Here is a 22,017-nt window from a genome sequence, read left to right as displayed (position 1 = left end):
ATTACCTAATCAAAGTTATTTTGAAAAAAAATATAAAATAATCTTTCTCCTTATGGCACCAATTCAAAAGCATATAACTTAGCGTTATGTACAAATGCATGCTTTTTATTTTTAACTGCTTAGAATGCTAACCTTATCTCCCCTATTACACGGCTAGTGCTGTGTGAGGAACGCATTTCTTTTGCACAGATGATCAGTTAAGAGTTACTTTAGTGGTTGCCTGACAGAGCAAAGGCCTTTCCAAATCAGAAGGGTTATTAATCTTTGTATTCCACAGTACTAGGCACTTAGTAATAAATGTCTGTTGTATAAGTGAATGGATGAACAAACAAAAATTTTCTGATAACACTGGGAAGGCAACACAGTCAATGTTCATTCCCAATGATCTATTTGTGCAAACAGCCTGAAGAAAGGACCCTGGAAAGACAGCTAGCCATCCAGCTGACTTGTAGGCGAGCATCTGAGAGATCAAGTCCAATTCTCCTACAAACTAGCAAAGTGACCTTAAATATCTGGGCTAAGGTCACACAGCTAGAAAACAGAACTAGAAGCGAGATCACCGGATTCTCAGTTCAGCTGTCTTCCTGCTGGTCAGTGGTCACCTTGCTGCTGAATTTGTAAGCTCCTGGTTGCTCCTGCACGTGGGAAGCCCAGCCTAGCACAATCCCTACAACCACTTTAAGATGACGAGACAGTCCGGGTGCCCATTTCTGCCAAGATTCTCTACTTAGGCTTCCCAATCAGAGAGGAAGTCTCTTGATGATAGAAATCGTATCTTAAATAGCTCTGCTATCGGGGCGCCTGGGTGGCTCAGTTGGTTAAGTGACTGCCTTCGGCTTAGGTCATGATCCTGGAGTCCCGGGATCGAGCCCCGTATCGGGCTCCCTGCTCAGCAGGGAGTCTGCTTCTCCCTCTGACCCTCTTCCCTCTTGTGCTCTCTATCTCTCATTCTCTCTCTCTCAAATAAATAAATAAAATCTTAAGAAAAAAAAAAATAGCTCTGCTATCTTCACAACACCCAGAACAAGATGGTGCACACAGACCATCCTTAGTAAGTGCCTGCTGAATTCAAACTGGAAAATAAATTCTAAGGATACCTATTGATTTATGAGTTCAAGCCATAACTGAGATTTATGGTTAAAGCATCAGGAGTTATATCCAAAAGTAAACTAACAGGTTATTATTGGTCAAATGCCATTCCTCCAAGCAGTTTCCAGTGCTGACATTCTGGGTCTCTCTCTGGCTTTTCTTAAGGGAAAGAAGAGCTTCCTCTACCCATTTCCCTGTGAGAAGGATGGCAGAATTAGCCTATTCCATTTGAATGGAGTTAGAGTGGGTTACTCCTCGACACAAACACACATACTAATAAAATAAACATACATTTCCTGAAGTCATTATTTGGTCCAGAAACTTGCACATTAACAGGGTCCTCTTTTCCTTACATAAGCACTGGGATCAGCGGAGCTTTTGCCTCTTTTCACCTTAAATAGTGCACTACACATTCAGGAAACAGAGTCTAATCATGCAGAACTTGTGTTACTTGTGGATAATGACAGTAACTACTAGAAAAATAATAACCGCCTCCAAAAGAGGCCTTTAGATAGTGACTCACAGAGATCGAAGATGAGCATATTTAGAGGACTTGAATTGTAATACTTATTTATGATTAATGTCTATTTCTCCATGGGATACAAAGTTCAAAAAAATAAAACTGCCATATTTGGCACTGGGAACTAAAGCAAAGCATGATGAGCTCTTGTTTTAACACATCAGTGTCAGGTTTCTTTGCTTGCTCATTATGTAATCAGTTTCCTCTGAGTAGCAAAAAAAATCCAGAGCGTAAAGCAGACTTCTTCTAATACTTATGCTGGTAAAAGCCAAGGTTGGTTTCTGTTGTTTTGTGCACATCTGCCCCCCAACTAGGGAAACAGAAGGTGGGAATCTACTTTTCTTTCATTTTGGCATAGTCTGCATTTCAGAAAAGAAGATACGTCTAAAATACTCAACTTCCAGTAGGATCTGATAGAGGAGGAAGATTCAATTAATGAGGAATTCTAGAGATGCTTTTTCAAAATCTGGAAAATCACATTAAAAAAAAAAATGGTGACAAGGCACCTGTGTGGCTCAATCGTTGGGCGTCTGCCTTCGGCTCAGGTCATGATCCTGGAGCTCCAGGATCGAGTCCCGCATCGGGTTCCCTGCTCAGCGGGGAGTCTGCTTCTCCCTCTGACCCTCCCCCTTCTCATGTGCTCTCTCTCTCTCATTCTCTCTCTCTCAAATAAAATCTTTAAAAATAAAAACAGTGACAGCTTCCCTCTAGCTAGTTTGATTTAATTACACTGGTAAAGAGAAACAATCATTCAGACATATATAATCAGAAAATCATAAGGCTTTTTAATATAAAGACAAAATGCAAAACGAGAAACGAACCTGTCTTGTGTCACTGGGAAGTAAAGCAGGTAATCGATTCCATTTACTTTTATTTTTCCACTTCCATGCTCATAAACAACTACTTCTGCTTTTGCACTCTTTCTTTTACCTTTGTAAATACAGAATTTCTATTAGTAAAAATCTTCGAGGTGAATGTTTTGAGATAGGTAAAACGATGTTTTATTTTTTCCCCAGAAGGACCATATACTATTACACTGTATATAGTAAAGTTCTATGAGTATTACAAGTCAAACAAAAATAAAACAGACAAACTACACCATAATCGATGCAATAGAGCTTATTACGGGGTAATTTTGTTCCTCAACTCCATTTTAGGAATACCACAATGATTTAAAATTAGTTTCAATGAGCAATGAAGTAATTCGTATTTATTTATGTTACTTTAGAAAAACAACCACTTTACAGTGTTCTTCTTTGATAATCAGTATATCTAATCATATAACTTAAAAATATATGAACAGTATAATAAAATATAATTAGTAAAAAAGAAAAGAATCCTCAGGAAAGGTCCCATTTCTTTGAAAGCATTAGTTGAAATGCCAAGGAAGAATGCTCAACTGTGAAGAGTTGCAGGTTTATCATTTAATGGGTCAGGCCTTAAAAGCTGCATCGTAACGAAGGTCTGCGTGGCTCCAAGGAAGATGTGAGGTTGAGGACCTCAAGTTTTCACGTTTCACAGTTTCAGTATCCAAGCAGATTCCCTGAGCATTTTCATTTTAGATGGGAAACCTTTATCACAAACATTTTTTGTCTCTGCCAGTTGAAAATGAAAAAGATTTAACATAAGTCTAAAAATAAAAAGTGTCAACAAGATGGGGTAGGTACGCATCCACATTTTTTCTTGGGACATGAGAAGGTTCAGATTTTTGAAACTTCAACAGTCTTAAAAATTAGAAAATTCAGTGTTACGGTAGCAAAAAACAAATGGACCAACTGAATAACAGGGAGAGATAGCAAATAAAAATAATTGTTGTTTCTCGTTTTCACAAAATTTTTCTCTCCACAGAATGTCATTACCTTCGCTGGTGCTGAAGGCCATTCCTTGCTCATCATACTGCACAGGTTCAATCAGCTGTTTTTTTGATTGAATAGTTACACTCCTACGGAATCTCTGCACAAATTCTTCTTCGACACCACCGTGCAGTGTCAATAACCTTTCTAGCAGCCGAATGAACTGTGCATACTACAGACAATAAAATAAAAATTCATTACAAGATGCAAGTGTAATTGCATTTGCTAAATTTTTTTCTATTTTTGTATACCTGATCTTTCCAATGTTGCTTTTCTTGATGAATTTTGACAGGATGACACTCCTGCACCTTCATGCTGCTTTTAAAACAGCATGTAGACGCAACACTTCCCGTGTATCCCTCAGTGCCCAATCTTTTCTTTTGAGAAACAAGAGACTTAGCAAGCAAAGAAAAATCAGCTTCTCTGTATTTTAATTACATGAAATTGAGATTTAAATTCATTTTCAAAAAATATTTAGATGATCTTCAAGTGTAATTTCTACTCTTTTATTAACTGGATCAAGAGGAGGTTTAAAAATAATTTCTAGTTATGTATAGTAAAATGGGAAGAGCTTGATTTTGAGAAAATGTACCTCTTAAATTATATTTCATAATACATTTGGCAAATATATCTTTAGCTGTTCAAGCTGTGTTACTTTAATGTTTATGATTTCCTTTAAAACCGAACAATCAAGCTATTTAAAAATTCAAGAGATACTTGACTTAAAGGGCAACCTCTTGAAATAAATTATCCCTGCTACTCTGTGAGTTTTTTTTAATAGTTCTCGAACATGTGATTAGAAAGTAAACAACTTGGTATTAACCCCTTAAAATTGATGCCAGAGTAATCATTCTAAAGTGTTTATGCAGAAGGAGACAACTAATACTCGAGATCCTTAGTTAATGTGGAGTGTGAGACCCAATTTTTGATAACCATATTTGTGTTTTTGTCAACCCTAAAAATCATACTCCTCTTTGTCGCCTCTGACTTTATCGTGAACATCTGCCATTGATGATTTGAAATGTGGAAAAATCTCAACAGTAAGTTTTAAGAGACTGCTTCAATTACTGCTTCCTGAAAGAGGGGAATTTTCTAGGTAAGGGTGACAGACTTTGCCACCTGCGGTACCTGGACTGACACAGCTCTGTTCTTCCCCTCCATTCTGGGCCTGTGCCCTCTGCTCTCAGCGGTTTTCTCAATTCCATCACATGCTGACTATAAACGTACAGAAGGGTAGCTACGAGTCTGGCATGGCCTTTCTGATGAGCGAGGGGTAAGGTTTAAGAAGTCCCTGCCTCCCCCTGCCTCCCTCACCTTGATACCAGCCAGCAACTTCAGGACCTCTTCTGCTATCCAGTACCCCAAAAGTACAGCAGACTATCATCCACACATCTACTGTCTATGAATAGGAGATACATTCATCATTATGTGTATGTATGGAAAATGCATTTATTTGGTCTTCCCAGTTGCACACCTCTAAAAAAAAAGTCCTTGGGATGTTTTCAAAATGGAGAAACAAAAAAAACCCCCAAAAAACAAACTTGTATTATAAAAAAATCAAAGCAGCCAGAAAACATAGGAAACAATGAAATGATACGTTCAATGAAGAAGCAAAGAGATTTTTTTCCATTAGATCCAAATGCAGCAATAGCGACTTGGCAGTTAGGATATTAGAAATTAACTCCAGATCTACCACTCACCAAATGCCTGACACCTTGTTAAGCAAGTTGCAATGTTTCCAAATCATTAATTTCTCCAATATGTTAAATGAAAAAAAGCGCAATTTAAGTACATGACTTAAAATCAACACGGGTGGCAAGGTACTAACAATGTTAGCCAGTGCCAATGGAAGAAAAAACCCTTCTTGGAACAATTTGTGAAACTTAAACTCAAATCTTCTAGAAATAATCTAAATTTAGAATATCAACATATTTAAAACATCAAATTTCCTCAGATAATATTGGCGTATATTAGAGCCTTTAGCAAAGGAGCACTCCAATGAAAACCTAAAGCAGGGGGCACAGACTTTATAGGGTATAAGACTCACCTGGGGAGCTGGTTAAAAAGAATTCCTGGGTGACACCCCTGGAAATGCTGAGCGAGGTCTGAATTCTTAGGAAACTGCATTTTCTAACCAGTTTTCTGGCTGCATTTTAAGTGATTCTGACATAGGTGGTTTCTCACATTCCAAGATGAAAAATACCACCCTTCTAGATACTGCATACAAGTAGGCCAGGGAGCAGCAAATTGCACAAGGGCGACCATGCGCTCTTTTCTTTTTCTACTTCACCTGTGATAACTCCTTACATTAGCTTGTAAAACGAGCTATCGGCTTTACTTAAGGAGATGAAAACTGACCTCTGCTGCGCTTCCCTAGAACCGCCAGCGGAGGACACCGAGGGCACTTGTGGATAGGAGGGTCTGGCCAGGAGGCATGTCACCTTCCTGACTGCAATAAGGCCCTTTGGCAGAAACCAACTATACATATGTTTTAGAAAGGAAAACTGTCTTAGGAACACCTGCCTCTGAGGAACATTACCGTGACGATCCTAAATACAGCAATTGTCTGCATTCTTACAGCACAGGTCCCCTTAATTTTAAAAGATTAATCACTCACATCTTGATCTGACAGTTTTTCCACTAACATTTCTTCTAGTTCCTCCTTAATCAGCCATCTGCTGCCAATCAGGTCTCTGTTAAAATATCACATATATTCTCTTTTAAATTAACCATGCAATTAGAGTTCTATCACAAAAGATCCCACATGCAGTAGCGATTCTTGATTGGGAAACAAATTTTTGTATTCTAGAACATTAAAATTTCACCTAAGTAAACTATTAAACTATTTTTGAGAAGTGTTATTTCATTCCCTCATTCTACTTTAAGAAAGACACCCAGTGTAGCAAATGTTTTATTGGAGGACTTAAACACATTCTTGTGGAACTCATTTGATACACCAAGCTACCAGGTTTCTTAAAAATTAACACTGTGCTTGTTTTCCATTATTTACTTCAAAGGAGAAGCAATGGACACAAAGTTGACCTGCCAGAGGACTAAAGTAGTAATCAAGTCCAAAGAAAGAGCTAGCGGTGGTTAAGTATGACTTCAACAAGGGATTCTCAAAGACTTGTGTCTTCTGCATAAGAAGGAGTGAAGCACCGGGCTGACAGATCTAACCTATCACTGTTTGCCCAATGGAAGTCCAAATCTTAACATTTACATGCCTGAATTGTTTTTGGTATTTCAGTAAATACACAGCTACATAAACAAAAATGCTGAGGATCTCCTCTTCAAAAGTAAGTGCCATTTAATACATAAATCTGGAATGAAGATAAAAATAACAGCTGTAAGATCTACTTCCTCCCAAACAAAAAACCAGCCTGTTATTTTGACCCCTAACTTTAATGATCGATGCTGAAATCGGGAACACACTTCTAGGCTTTAAGTATGCCTAAACACCACCAATGACAAGTGGCATGTTTTTCATTCAAATTTTGCATGTATTTTAATGCGAGAGAAGAACTTACTTGGTTTTTTCTGAAAATAAACCTTTGGCTTGCAACTGGTTCTGATGCTTTTCTGCTTCTAGTAGCTTTCCATATGCTTCCTGTGGCAAATAAAATATACACGCTAAAATAAGAGCTACGGTACATCATGACTTCTACTTCATATTTTCCCTGTGAGCATCCCTCATTTCAGAAGGGACCTCCTCACAGAATCTAGCTGCACAGCAAATAACACTGAAAACACTTTTTAATTATACTATTTCTCACTCAAACTAAAGGACGGTAGTGTAATTTCAATGAGAATTTAGTATCATACATAATAGCAAATGTTAACTGATTTTCAAATAACTCTAAGAAATTTACTCTAAAAAAATTCTAGTGAGGTTGGAAAACACAAAAGAAAGCTACAAACGATTTTCCTTTAAATTCCACAAAAATAAAGAAATCATAATTTATATAGCAATATGCACTTTAAATTTAGGGAATTAACCAGCAAAGTTATGATATTTACAGCTGAACTACTGATCTAATATTCAATATTTACATATTTAAGTCCTTACCATGTTAGTCTATGTCTTAAACAGTTTTCTATTATATTTGTTTCATTATTTGATTTGTTTCCATTAATTTACTTTCCAACAAAGTCTGTAAATGTGTCACTTGTTAAATTGTAATGTAAACGGGGGGAAAACTGCCATTTTGTTAGAACTTGTAAAAAGCAATAATCTGGCAATGAATAGTATCAATAAAATACATTTTCCAGGAAATGAGTTTACAAAAGTAGAATCATGCAAGTTGTCTCCCAGTTTTTTGACTGAACAAATTTTCATTGAGGACTCACATCCAATATGTGTGTATTCACTTATAATTTAACATAATCTACCATACTGATACCTAATGAGTAGACATTTTCAAAGGATGAGCCAGAGATGATATAAATGACATTTTTTTTTCTTGCTGATCATGACACCTTCCAATATCATCAGCTACTTACTGTCAGATAATGAAGACACAACTTGTCACTGTAGACATGTTCATCCATCTCTCAAATAGTCTTAATAATTTCAAATTTTGGAAGGGCAACTTCTTGTTGGCTCTGATTAAACTGCCAGAGGTTGCTGCCAGAGTTTGTTCTAAGAAAAGGGGAAGTGTCCCTTTGCATGGGTTTCTGTCTGTACCAGGGTGCGTACATTAACAGTGTACATGAGGATGTCAAACAAAGTGAAACCATCACCAGTTTGGTAACTGTAAAGGTAAGTTTCCAGGGCAGCAGCGGCAGCATAAGCATAGAACTGGTTAGAATTGTAATTTCTCAGGCCCTAACCCAGACTTTCAGATGAGCAACCTCTGGGGTGGGGCCCACTGATCTGTTTTAATGATGACCCTAAGTTACATACACTGACGTTTGGATCTAAACACTAGAAGTATCAAGAGTCTAGTTCAACATAATATAGCAAAGGGACAAATTCAGTTAATTCTATTCTAGTGTCCACATTAAGTATAACAATCTCTACAACTATATCCAAAGCACAAATCCATCGCCCGTAGCAGCAGTACTACAACCATCTACCCCCAAAGAAAGCAAAAATGAATGTGAACCATCCACATGTAGTATATATACCTGCTATTCAACTTAAAATTCTACAATTTATCTCCAAAGAATTGGTAAGCCTCATTTGACTGGCTGTGTAATTTAACTCCCAAGAATTGGTTAAGTCTCATTTGACTTTTAACTCATTTTAAAAGGCTAAGATACTGGATTGTGACCCCACCTGGATACCATATCAGAACAATTTCTGTGCACCTGTTTCTAGAAAGCAATTCTCAAATGCTCTGAATAGGTAAAATAAAGGAAGAAAGAAGAACCCAGAAGACGAATCCCATCCCACTTGTACAAAGTAGACAGACACAGCGCACATGGTATCTCTCTGTGCACCAGGCCCCCCGCTGTCAGCAGGCTGGCCCTAGCCACACTGCTACACCTCGGGGCTCTGGTGAAGGAATGGCATCAGTCTCTCTGGTCTGCTCCAGAGTCTGGACGTTCTGAGGGTACGGAAGTCAGAGATATTGTATCTTTCAAATCCAGCTAAAAAAAATGCAAATCCAAGAGAACAACAACAACAGTAATAAGATGCCTTCTCCTGTTTGTTAGGCTGTTAGTTTCTGGAATAACTATGACAACTAGAAATAATAATAACTATTATTATTATTATTGACCTGCCTCACAGTCAAATTTCAAGTCAATGTGTGGACTGCTAAAGTCATCATCATTTTCCAGTGACTCTGGACCAACTTTTAAGTCCATACTCTTCTTCACAATTTTTTCACTATGTCATTACCTTTCATGGTTATATTTAGCTCCATAATCATTTAGAAGTAGTACAAGCGAAATAATGAGAAAAAAAATGAGGACTATGAGAAAACCACCCATGAATAGTACATGTCAAATTTCAAACATGGTAAATTTTATTCATTTATGGCAGATGCTTACACTTTCATGGTTGTGATCCATCGAATTATGTAATTCTCATTAAGCCACCCCATACATTTCTTTAAATAGGAAAACATGCATCAAGTATTTGGCGCAGTACCTGACCTGCAGTAATGGTCAAGAAATAACAGCAGGGGGGCGGTATGGCACTCAAGAGTCTAACAATTGAAACAATTTTACTGGTGTACCATTTCTATTTATTCTTTCTCTTCTATATAAATAAAGTCACTCTAGAGATCCTACCTTGGTTAGTTAGAGACAACAGCTCTCTGGAAAGTAGATTCTATAGCTTCAGCTCCCTGAAGAGATGTGTACTAACCTGCATCAAAAAATCCCTGAGGGTATAAAATATGCCAGGAACTGTCAACATCACAGATTATCACTGGTAGCTTCTGGTATATTGTTAAGTTTCCACTTAATTTTTAAAGGACACTAGAGAATTAGCGTGACCCCACCTACACTAAGTTTATATACTGTATTTAATAGTATAATTTTCAAATACGACAGGAATAACCCAGATGTGAAATGCTGAATCATTAATCACAGCTATGATTAATATTTCATAAAATCAAAGCAAGCCTATCCACCCCTCGTGTCATCAGATTTCCATAATGTATGAGTCAAATTTAGAAGGTGCCTAATTTGAAAATACCAGATGCTCAGGTTGCAGAAAAGGGATGCGTTTAAACTAAACCCTTCCAAGAGCATGAGCAATATGATTTTTTAGTATTCTTCTAAAATCTGTTTTGGCTATAATAATCATGTAGAAATTCCAATTTTCGGAAGGGTAAACAAAATTTCTTGTGGGGGTGGTATCAGAAAAGTCAACTGTATTTTGATACCCAAAACATACACTAATAAACTAATAGTAACTGTCATCTTAGATACTAGTTAAATAACAGAATAGTAATGGACTTAAACTATGTCTGTCAAAAAGAAAAAAGTCACAGAAAATCAGATTTCCTAAGTAGCAATCTTCCCAAATATTTGGCTACTGGCATATACAATGAAATAAAATGAAATAAACATAGAATTCATCTATCATGGTTACTGCTATTTATCTAATGTTTTAAGTAACATACTGCTATCACACACCCTTGCTAACACTTTGTGAATACAATATGCTGCCTTAAAGGGGCATGCAGAGAGATGTCAGCACCACTCTGTAGCTTTTTAAAAATCAGCACTTTGCACAGTTTTAAAGGAGTTATTTCATAATACCTCACTGTGAGAAGGGTCACTGTTTTAACTCCATTTTTAAAGATAAGGACACTAAATCAAAAGTTTTAAATATTCACCACAAGGTTACAAAGACAATGCAAACTACGTAAGAATTCTGTGGCACTAAGTCCCCAGGACTTCTGCTCATTGGACTCTGGGATCTTCACATAGTGAAGTCACTTCGAGGGCTGTTGTTCTCATGCTTTATGAACACAGAAGGTTAAGTCATTTAAAATAAATCAGAGACTTTCTAAATAAGCCAGGCTTTTTTCAAAAGGCAAATGAATCCCATTTATGCATAAGTTATCAGGATTAGAATTACTTGGTTTTCTTTCAAATTTTAACTTTTTTCCATTTTCAGCAGAGTAGTTTAAATAATATATAATGATCTACTTATTCCTTAATTTCAAACTTCTTTGGGTAGGGATTTCATCTGTGGCCATGTAATTCCTTCAATTCACGGAAATACTTTGAAAATATTCCATTGTTTACTGTAAAACGAGTCCTAAAATATAAATGAGGTTTATAGATTTAAGAGACTCAATTCGCAGTGCAGTAAAAACTGCATCTAAAAAGAGATGCACAACCATATCATAGAAACTGGGGTGAGGGAGATTGTGTAAAATGTCAGCAAATGCCTAAAGTGTTTGATAAATGATTTTTTCCTAAGCTCTGGTCTCATGGAACGTTAAAAGGGGCTCTGGGCAGAAAGGGTTCCGTGACCCGATGTTTGAGCAGTAGTGGGTTACTGCAACAGGCTTCTTTACCACTGGACTTTATCATGCTATCACATGGCTCCTGGTGGAGTTTCCCAAGACTCAATGTGCGGCACTGCCAAACTCACTTCGTGGCAGAACCTTTTTCATGAAGAATATTTTATAACCTGTGTTTCTTAGCAAGCACTTAGGGAAAGGCTGCAGTAGACATGCCCGGACTTAATGAATAATATTTTACAAAGGGTTCCCACTTCAGAGTCAAATAATCACCTCCTGTAATGAATTTTAAATAATTTTCAATTCGCTTATAGTGAGTGAATTTAAAATTTTTCAAGAACATGTATATATTAACAAATAAACCTGAATTAACATTTTTCCCACAATTAGAGGCCCTGCCCAAACTCAACCATGGCTGTCCAGGTTGTAAATGTCTCGCTCATGGGCACAGCCTTCTTCCACCACCAGCGTGGCCGGTCTTGGACCGGCCCCCACCAGGCTGCCAGGCCCCAAGGGCACACAGACCACCCTTCCGGCCTGTCTCCTGACTGTGCACACTGGGTTTTCTCCTCATCTAGAGCAAGGCTATTCACAGCTCAGTTGTACCATGGCATAGGATTTTCTTTTCTGCATGCACACATATATCCTCTTTAAAAATTCTTCCCTTTCCTTCATACTTTGGCTCAGTTGTTTCAGGAAACTTCTCTTTTTCTCCCTCTGTTTGTTCCTTCTGCTCCTGAAACCCTAAACTGAAACTCTAAATCATGTCTGAAAAGTATACAAGTTCTCCTCGTCACATGGCTATTAAGGAAATGGAAAGCCATCCATTTTGGGTGAGAAAAGACAGATGAGCCAGTGCCATCAAGCGTGGAGCTCTCTTTTCAGTACTCAACGATCCTTTGAGAAACTCCTTAAGTCTCTTATTTCTTCTTAAACTACTTTTTATTGTTTAAGACATTACTTGTTTAAACTGTCCTATACTTTTTACATTACATATGCACACCATATTCACTACAGTGTAAAATCAGTGGGTTTTTATTGACTTTCCCGGGAACCTGAAGACATGGACATATTATCGTATCCGTAGGAAAAAGGGAGTTCCAAGGAAGGTGGTAACAACCTTTGGAAAGTAACACATTTACAAAGTCTGAGACCACCACGGATCAGCACATTTCCTCCACTTTACGCTTTCCTATCATACTTCACTTCTGGGCAGGAACAATAAATTGCTTCTTTCTTCTTGTCCTCATCTTCCCTCAAAAACCTCCCTGCCTCTCCACAAAGACCGGATGGACTGATGACAGGCCAATTGGAAACAGTGTTCACTAAAACACTGTATGTTATCCTGAACTGTAAGCCACATCGGGACTCTCTTGTATTAGTTGCTGTGAGGTAATATATAAGTCTATTATACAAACAGTGACCAAATACTAAAAAGAGGAACTGGCATTATTACAGAAGATAAAAAGGTTAATTGATGTCAGAAAGGTCTCCTGGGCAGAACTGCACACATGCTCTAGATCTGTGGGGTTTTTTGTTTGTTAAAAAGCTTGGCCCACGACTGCCATGCCTGACAAAATTACAGTTGGCTAATGATAAAAACCTAGTTTGGCTTATGGTCTTTTTACCCTGTCACATGGTAAGAAACTGTATCAAAGAAATGGCAAGAACAAAGATACATTTCCAAGTGTTTAGGGCCTGCCACAGTCTTTGGGGGCTGACTCCTTGCTGCAGTGGGATCACTCTCCTACAGAACGAATAGCATCTGACACCCCCCACTCCCCCTGCCAAGAGAAGGCAGACCACCCCCCCAGCCAAGAGAAGGCAGAACAAAGGAGCAAGCAAACACATGAAGCAGTTTCAAGTTTTATCCTTTTTCTTTTTACCCAATGCCTGACTTCCCTACAAAACCACTTCTGTAAGCTGACCAGTGGATATTTAGTCACATACTATTTCAAAGTAACAAAGTAACAGAGAGCCTCTAGGAGGAAGCTCATCTGCATGATCTAGGAAATGAGGCTGGTAGGACTACAGCTGTTAATTAATAACACTGGCCATACAGGGCGCTGATTGGCATATATTTAGGAAAGCATTTGTCCTTTTCTCCACGCATAAATTTACTTTAAAATTCCATAAAAAGAAGTTTTGCAAATACAAGGTTTTATTAATTATCTGAATTAAAATGCTCAAGTTAACCCAAAAGAGCTGTAATTCATACGTGTAAACTGTTCCGATGAGAAATACAACAAATGCGAAGCCCCACACTGCTTGGGGAGTCAGAACACCCAACAAAATAAACTGCCCTAAATTACTGGAGTTTCACTAAAACAGAAAAGCCCAAAGAACTCTGCTCTACATAACAGAAACTATATTACTCAAAAAGAAAAAAACAAACCTTAATTAATCAGACGTAATTTGACATTTTCAGTCAGAGTACAGTAGTATTTTATCCACTGAGAAACCGATCGGTTTCTTGAGCAGTACCTTTCTAAAACACAGAAACCAACCCAAATCGAAGTTAGGCCCCTCTACAATGCGTAATTTCTTCATTCTGATGGAATGCAACAAAACATCTTGCCCTTGGGTTGCTCAGTTTCAGCCCAAACAAATGCAAATGGCGTGTCAGCTGACAGCTGTTTGGTAAGGCTCCCCTACACGACCTGCATGCTTTACTTTTTTCCGTGAAACTCGGGATGAAAGGCAGAAGGCAGGAAGAGAATTAATGTAGCATACAGTCTAAAGGCAATGCTACAACCGTGATTAAGTAGAAAAGTTAAAAGGCACAGATTTTCCACAGCTTCGCTGCGTGCAACCCATCCGTGTAACAAGTTGACAGGCCTAGCGCGTCAGCTCCATCATCCCCTCCGACAGCTAAAACGCAGCACTGCATCCCTTTTCAGAGAAAATTTGCGTCTGCACCATGAAGCGTTGTACATTATTTCTTAGCACTGCAGGGGGCTCAAGTCCATATGGAACCTTCACAAATATTACCACAGATCAAACCAGCGGCGTTGGGAGGCAGATTTGACATACCTATTTAAATGAACAGCAGGGGTCCTCGGGCAGCCTCGGGCTGCGGGGGCAGCTCGGCGGAGCGCCAGCCGCAGCTCCATTAGTCAGCAAAGACACACTCTACATTTATCATTCATTTCATTTCTGCCAGGGCAAGAAGCTCATTTGCCCAAGGTCAACAAAAAGCGAAAAGAAGGTTTTCTTTTTTTTCCCCCAGAAATAAATGTACCTGACAAGTGGGGATTTTGTCCTTTGGGTCTGTGGAGCACAAATAAACACCAGAGAGTTCTAAAAGAGCCGAGTGAATGTGTGCCTGGGATTCAAGCAACCTGAAAGCTGACTGAGGATGCGGAAGCCCAGTGAGTGTTTTTGCAACTTTTAAAAATCATTCTGTGAAGAAAATAAAACTTGACATCGCATTCTTAAGGTAACACGGGTCCTGTTGTCGAAAACCGGGTATTAGCATCTAGCCATTTTATTCATAGCACCCTAGGGAACCCCCAAATTTGCACGCTACCAAACACAGCTCTAAACCAACAACAGAAAGCTGTTCCCAGCACACTCAAACACAGATGCAAGTCACGGTGTAATAACACCATTTCTTAGGTCTTTTGGAGGCACAAATTCTAGACTCCTGATGCTGCACTTGCTTACTCTGAAAGGCAAAAACTGTATATGAATAAACAGAAAGTACAGACGACATTTTGACTCTCTCTGTGGTCAATGCCTTACAGCCCCTGGCAGCAGCACATACTCATCCCCTTTCCAGCTTCGCGCCTCACCTTCTGCACATACGTGCATTATTACTGAGTGGAGCACTTACCTCCTAAAACGATCTCAATTTGTTAAGAACCAGCATTTGAAGGCCAAACCATCCTGATACAAATTCTATGTTTATTAACCTTTAGCAAAAATGAATTAATAATATATACAGTCTTTTGACATACTGTCTTACCTCTAGAGGTCTTAGTTTCGCTCAATATGAAACATACTAGGTAAATCCTGAAGCCAAGCAAAATCTCTGGTACAGTCACTTAGCTTACAGTTCATATTATTAATCATCGATGTAATATACTTACATGCATTAATGAATAATACGACTGCTTGCCAGTATAAAAGAGAAAATGAAATGGACGGCCATCTTCTCCCCACTGGATTGCTAATAAAAAGCCAGATGAAAACAAATAAACAAAAATAAAAATTTATGCAGAGAGAGACCAAATAGCTATGTTTAACTGAAGTTAGGAGACATGTCTACAATTCTGATTAACTTTTAAAAATGACAAAACAGCATTAATATTTAGAATTTTAATATTTAGTTCAGCATGTTTAACGTGCATGCAAACTATTTAGGATATTTAATATTCCACACTCATTAACATAAAACAAGGTTTGTATCCTTGATAAAATATTCCTGTATATTTCATCATGAGAATTTCTAGAACTTGTTTTAAATAAACACACATAAAATAGCAAAAATCATCTTGTTGGAACAAAAAAATCTAGGTTTGGCTATAAATACAACACGCTCCCATATTCTTAAAAAGGGAAAGTGATAAAGTAATAACGTCGTACATTCAGGAAATTAGGAAAAGGCATAATAAAACAACAAAGAAAAAAAACTAAATGGATTTTTCCATTCCACATTACTTGTTCCAACTCTGTGGTGACATACCTCTGAGAGTTTAAACGTCTAAAACAGAAGGGGCCCCCACAAAGTGTTATGTGTAATTCCTTTTGAAATACAGATGGTCATTCACATCTAATAAACACCAAACAAACTGAGGAATGGAGTCACTGTAGTAAATAAACCAAACCTGACTCCACATCCTTTGCCCTTATTTCTACTGAGTTGTTTCTCGGTTAACCATTTATGGGAACTTCAATACATTAAAGGTATACTCCTCTGTCAATTATAGAAGTTGAAAACTCTTTTCTCCCAATCTGTCACTTCTTTTAAAAAAATTATTTTTTAGAGAAAGCATCTTTCTTTTTTTTTTTTAAGGATGAAGTGCTTTATCTTTTTTTCCCCCCCATGGGGAGGGTGTGTGAGACAAACACAGACAGCCTTAATGTGTTGAAATCCTGTGTCATCCATCTTTTAATTTGGTTTACAGTGTCCTTCATAGTCAAGAAGTTTAAAATATATGTATACTGTAGAATCTCTCACTTTCCTCTATGGCATGGTTTATTGGCTGTTTCTCACTATCATCCCTACTAAGGAGCCTTGTTAGACATCTTTTTCCTAATTGCCTCTCTCCCCATGAAAATTCAATACCACCAATATACTGTGATCTGTTGATGTACCCGGTGGCCCTTTGGAGGGCTGTAAACACTCTAACAGCTCAGACATTTCTCATCTCCTATGAATCCATTTATGCCCCCCAGGGACAACATCACTCCTATGGAGAGAACATGCTTTAAGACTTTAGGCTTTCTAAAAACTATTTTCCTATATTTTCTTCTGAAAAAAAAAATTTTTTTTTTCATGTTCAGAAATTCCATCTATCTGAATTATGTTCATCAGGCAGAAATCCAAGTTATTACCTTGTCCAGCAAAGAGAATCTTTATCCCATCACTTTTTTGTTACTATACTCTTCTGTTGAGTAAATCTTCTTTTAAAGATTAATTTTAGAGAGAGTGTGAGAGAGCACTCGAGTGAGCATGAGCAGGGGGAGAGGCAAAAGGAGAAGGAGAGAGAATCTCAAGCAGACTCCACACTGAGCACAGAGCCCAAAGTGGGGCTCGATCTCATGACCCTGAGATCACGAACTGAGCCAAAACCAAGAGTCCGACACTTAACCACCCAGGTGCTCCACTATGCTCTTGTGTTGAAATACCACCTGTACAATAAATAGAATACTTCTGCTTCTGAGGATAACTGACATTAACCATAGGCCACTTTAAATGAATATATTTAAAACAAAGACCAAAATTTCATAATAAATTATGAAGGAAAGTCTTGATAGGGATTTTAGCTTAAAAAAGAAAACCAGATTCTTATATGCCAATGGTTGTGGATGAATTAAATACTTCTCCAACATCATTTTCACAGATTTCATGAAATCCTGCATATTTTCCAATATTTGTAACTTCACTATGCAATCCATTTGCACTGTGTTGTTAAAGCAGTCAGTCAGAAAGCGCCTAAGAAAGACAAATATCATGGCTGCAAATAAGACTCTACTGTAAAAGTTGGGAGGGGTTTCTGAGGTGGGTCTCATTTCATGTGTGAGTATGAGTATACAGAGGTGTATGTGTCTACTTGATTTCATAATACTTCATTCAATCTAAGATGTCACAGATTTTAAGATGTCCCATCATGTATCTTATACAAAGGAAGGAAAAAATGCTGGTCATCATGGTTTATATTAACTGTAAAATGAATCCTGTTGTCTAATTGCTAAAACTGAAAACTGTTTTAGAATTCACAAAATGAAGCATAAAAAACATGCTAATGCTGAATACTCTCATCTGGGCCACAGGTGTCTGTCAGAATACTGCACCACTACCACCATTTGATTAAAATAAGCTTTTGCTGCATTTTGATAGTGGGTAGGGTAAGGTTGCTATATTATCCTTACTTCTTTTTAAAAATTTTTTTCTGCTTCTTGCACATTTACTCTTTCAAATAAAGTTTATAAATATCTCCCAAAAGTCCTATCAGGACTTTGATTAAAATTATATGTTTGTTAATGATTTTTAGGGAAATAACTTTGCAGTATCTTTCTTTACAGGAACATGAAATCTTTCTTCTAGTTATTCAGGCTTTCACCTATGAGCTTTAAGTTTCATAATTTTCTACATAAAAACTTGCATATTTTTGTAAGTTTTATCTGTTTTAGTTTTTTTTTATATATATTTTATTTATTTGAGAGAGAAAGAGAGAGAGAGAGAAACAGCATGAGAGGGGAGAGGGTCAGAGGGAGAAGCAGGCTCCCCGCTGAGCTGGGAGCCCGATGTGGGACTCGATCCCAGGACTCCGGGATCATGACCTGAGCTGAAGGCAGTCGCTCAACTGAGCCACCCAGGCGCTCCTAGTTTTTGTTGTTCTTGACATTGCCCCCTCATTTAACTATGTTTTCTACAAAATCAACTTTATGCAATATACCCTTCTTTCACTATTTTTTCAACAAACTTTTTCTTTAGAGCAGGTCACAGCAAAGTTGAGAGGAAGACAGAGATTTCCCATATACCATCTTTGCCCCGTATATGCATAGCCACCTCCATTATAAACATCCCCTAACAGTGTGACACCTTTGTTACAAGCGATGAACCTACTCTCTCTGGTGCATTATCACACTAAGTCCATAGTTAACATTAGGGTTCACTCTTGTACACCCGGTGGGTTTGGATCCACCACTATAATACTATACAGAGTAATTTCAGTGCCCTAAGGATCCCTTGTGCTCCACCTACTCCCCTATAAACATCTGTCTGCAGGTTTCTGTGTGGACTTAAGTGTTCAACCCCTCTTGATAAATACCAAGGAACACAAATGCTGGATCATATGGGAAGAGTATGTTTAGTTTTGTAAGAAACCGCCAAACTCTCTTGTATCTTTTTTGTATTCCCAAGAGCTCCTGTTGCTCATCGTCCTTGGCAAAATTTGGTGGTGTCAATGTTCTGGATTTTGGCCATTCTAACAGGTATGGAGTGATATCTCACTGTTGCTTTAATTGGTATTTCCCTGATGTGAAGCACCTTGTCATATGTTTGCCATGTATGTATCTTCTGTGGTATCTATTAAGAACTTTGGCCAATTTTTAAATTGGGTCATTGGTTTTCTTACTGTTGAGTTTAAGAGTTCCTTGTGTATTTTGGATAACAGTCCTTTATCAAATGTCTTTTCCAAATATTTTCTACAATCTGTGACTTGTCTTTTCATTCTCTTGACAGTGTCTTTCTCACAGCAGAAAATTTGAATTTTAATGAAATCCAGCTTCTCTTTTGGTGTTTGTATATAAAAAGCCATGGCCAAACCCAAGGTCTTCTGGGTTATTAACTACTGATTCAATTTCTTTAACTGATATAGGCCTATTCAAATTGTCTACTTCTGGTGTAAGTTTTGGCAGATTGTATCTAACCTACAAGGAAATGGTCCATTTCCTTGTAGGTTATTGTATCTGAAGGCAGAGAGTTGTTCACAGTATTCCTTGATTATCCTTTTAATGTCCCTGGGATCTGTAGCGGTATCCTTTCTTTCATTTCTGGTACTAGTAATCTGTGTCCACACTCCTTTCTTTCAGTTAACCTGACTAGAGGCTCATCGATTTTGTTGAAAAAACTGACATATAAAATTATCAAAGAACCAGTTTTTATTGATTTTCTCCACTGATTTCCTGTTTTCAACTTCACTGACTTCTGCTATAAATTTTATCATTTTTTCTTCTACTTATTTTGGATTTAATTTGCTCTTCTTTGTCTAGTTTCCTAAGATGGAAGCTTAGATAAGTGATTTTAGATCTTCTTTTCTACTATACACATTCACAATGCTATAAATTTCCCTCTGAATACTTCTTTTGTTCATTCTTTTTATAAAGATTAAATATTAGAATTCCCTTGCCAGAGGCAAGGCTGAAAAGTTGATTGTTCTAGACTCTTTCAGTACATTTATCTATGTTTACCTACTGAAATACAGAGGACTGTCTGCATGTTTTTTAAAAACACAAATGGTATTAAGCTGTATTTATACTACATACTTCCTATAGACTATTTGTCTTCCCTGTCCCCCAAATTCATGTCAGAACCTAACCTTCAATGTGCTGGTATTTTGGTGTGGGGCCTTTGGGAGGTGATCCAGTCATACGGGCAAAGCCCTCATAAATAGGATGAGTGCCCTCACAGAAGGAACCCCAGAGATCCTGGGTCCCTTCGCCACGTGAGGACACAGGGAAAGACAGTGGTCTATGAACCAGGAAGCAGGCTCTCACCTGCTGTCTTGATTTTGGACTTCCCTACCTCCAGAACTAGGAAAAATAAATTTCTTTGGTTTGTAAGCTACCCAGAGTATGGTAACCTGAATGGACTAGGACAACACTACACCATTTTCACTTCCTTTTCTCACCCAACAGTGTGTCTCATTTGTACTGATACAACTAGAACTACCTTTTTCTCTTTTTTTCTTTGTGGACTGAGAGAGGGAGGGGAGAGGGAGAGGGAGAGAGACAGAGAACGGGAGTATGTGTGAATGAGGGGGGAGGAGTAGGGCAGAGGGAGCGGGAGAGAGAGAATCTTAAGCAGGCTCCAGTGTCAGTGTGGAGCCCTACGCAAGGCTCAATCTCACAACCCTGAAATCATGACCTGAGCCAAAATCAAGAGCTGGCGCTTAACCGAGACTGAGCCACTCAGGCACCCCTGAAACTACCTCTCTCTTGATTATCAGCATATTACTCCACAGTAGGATTCTCTGACAGTTTAGTTAGCTACCCTAATTGGTAAACGTTTAGATGGTTTCTAACTTTTTGCTGACACATAATATTTACAATTTCTAATCTGGTAAGTGTAATGATCTATCATTGTTTTATAAAACATTGTTTCTGATCTGATAATTTCCTATGTTTACTGGTTACTTGTATTTTCATTTATGAATTGCCTATTTTCCCCTTTGCCTATTTTGTCAGATGCTTAACTGACTGAGCCATCCAGGTACCCCTGTTGCTTGCTTTTTAAATTTATACTGTCTTTTTTCCAAAGAGAAGTTTTGAATTTTAAAATAGATAATTTATTGATCTTTGTCCTTTTCATTTTTTTATGACTTAAGGACATAATATTATCCATTATTTGATAGTTTTATATTTATCCTTCAACTAGCCACTTTAATTCCATTCTAGAATGTAAATTTCTTAATTCCAAAATCATAATGAACTTTTAAGTCTTGACCCAATTCTGTCATGTTCTGGATACACTCTATTTTTTTTTTTAAATTCCATTGAGTGGATTAAGAAACAGGACACTTCTAGGGCACCTGGGTGGTGCAGCTGGTTGGGTGCCCAGCTCTTGGTTTCAGCTCAGGCCGTGGTCTCAGAGTCGTGGGATCAAGCCCGTGTTGGGCTTCATGCTCAGCGCAGTCTGCTTGATATGTTCTCTCCCACCCTCTCCCTGCCCCTTCTGCTTGTGCTCGCTCTCTAAAATAAATAGGTAAATCTTAAAAAAAAAAAAAGACACTTCTGTCCACAGAAATGCAGATGCCTACTTCCATCTATTTTTTAAAGACTGCTACAAAAATAAAACAGAAAATGAGAATAATCCAAATGTTCAGCTAAAGAAAATTCATCCTTACCAAAACCAATGACAAAACAGAAGGAAAGTGAAATGCAACACTCCAAACTGAATTAAATATTTTCAAACAAGCATTTGGGTTTACTAGAGAACACTCTGAATCAAATCTTCAAAATATAAGCTCATAATGGACAAAAAACTAAAAGAAATGAAACAACTTGATTAAACTCGGGGAAGAAATAGGAAAAAAGCTAAAATCATGAGAAATGTAGACTGACTTATAAATTACCCAAAGTAGATTAAAAACATTATAAAGGACACTGGAGAAAAAGTAGAAAAACAGTCAAGAAAATGAAGAGACCAAAAAAAAAAAAAAAAAAAAAAAAAAAA

The 22,017-nt window shown here is 37.7% G+C and overlaps 1 protein-coding gene across 2 annotated transcripts in view; it reads right to left on the bottom strand.

Moving 5' to 3' along the window:
* MRPS9 (mitochondrial ribosomal protein S9) overlaps window positions 1-22,017 on the bottom strand; it is a 61,929-nt gene that overhangs the window by 4,128 nt on the left and 35,784 nt on the right. Inside the window, exons 5-9 of one of the 2 annotated variants that reach the window (XM_025869077.2) lie at window positions 15,485-15,564; window positions 6,990-7,069; window positions 6,080-6,155; window positions 3,469-3,634; window positions 2,431-2,539 (exon numbers count right to left, since the gene is read on the bottom strand). In XM_025869077.2, the coding sequence (XP_025724862.1) occupies window positions 2,431-2,539; window positions 3,469-3,634; window positions 6,080-6,155; window positions 6,990-7,069; window positions 15,485-15,564 (511 nt within the window). The remainder of the gene's footprint in view (window positions 1-2,430; window positions 2,540-3,468; window positions 3,635-6,079; window positions 6,156-6,989; window positions 7,070-15,484; window positions 15,565-22,017) is intronic. The other variant, XM_073897919.1, reaches the window with a different exon arrangement.

The sequence above is a fragment of the Callorhinus ursinus genome, unplaced genomic scaffold (genome assembly GCF_003265705.2).
Source record: "Callorhinus ursinus isolate GAN/ISIS: 27379988/994484 unplaced genomic scaffold, GSC_fseal_2.0 scaffold10, whole genome shotgun sequence".
NCBI classification, from domain to species: domain Eukaryota; kingdom Metazoa; phylum Chordata; class Mammalia; order Carnivora; family Otariidae; genus Callorhinus; species Callorhinus ursinus.
Note: the sequence above shows the minus strand (reverse complement) of the source record. Positions and strands in the feature narration are given on the sequence as shown.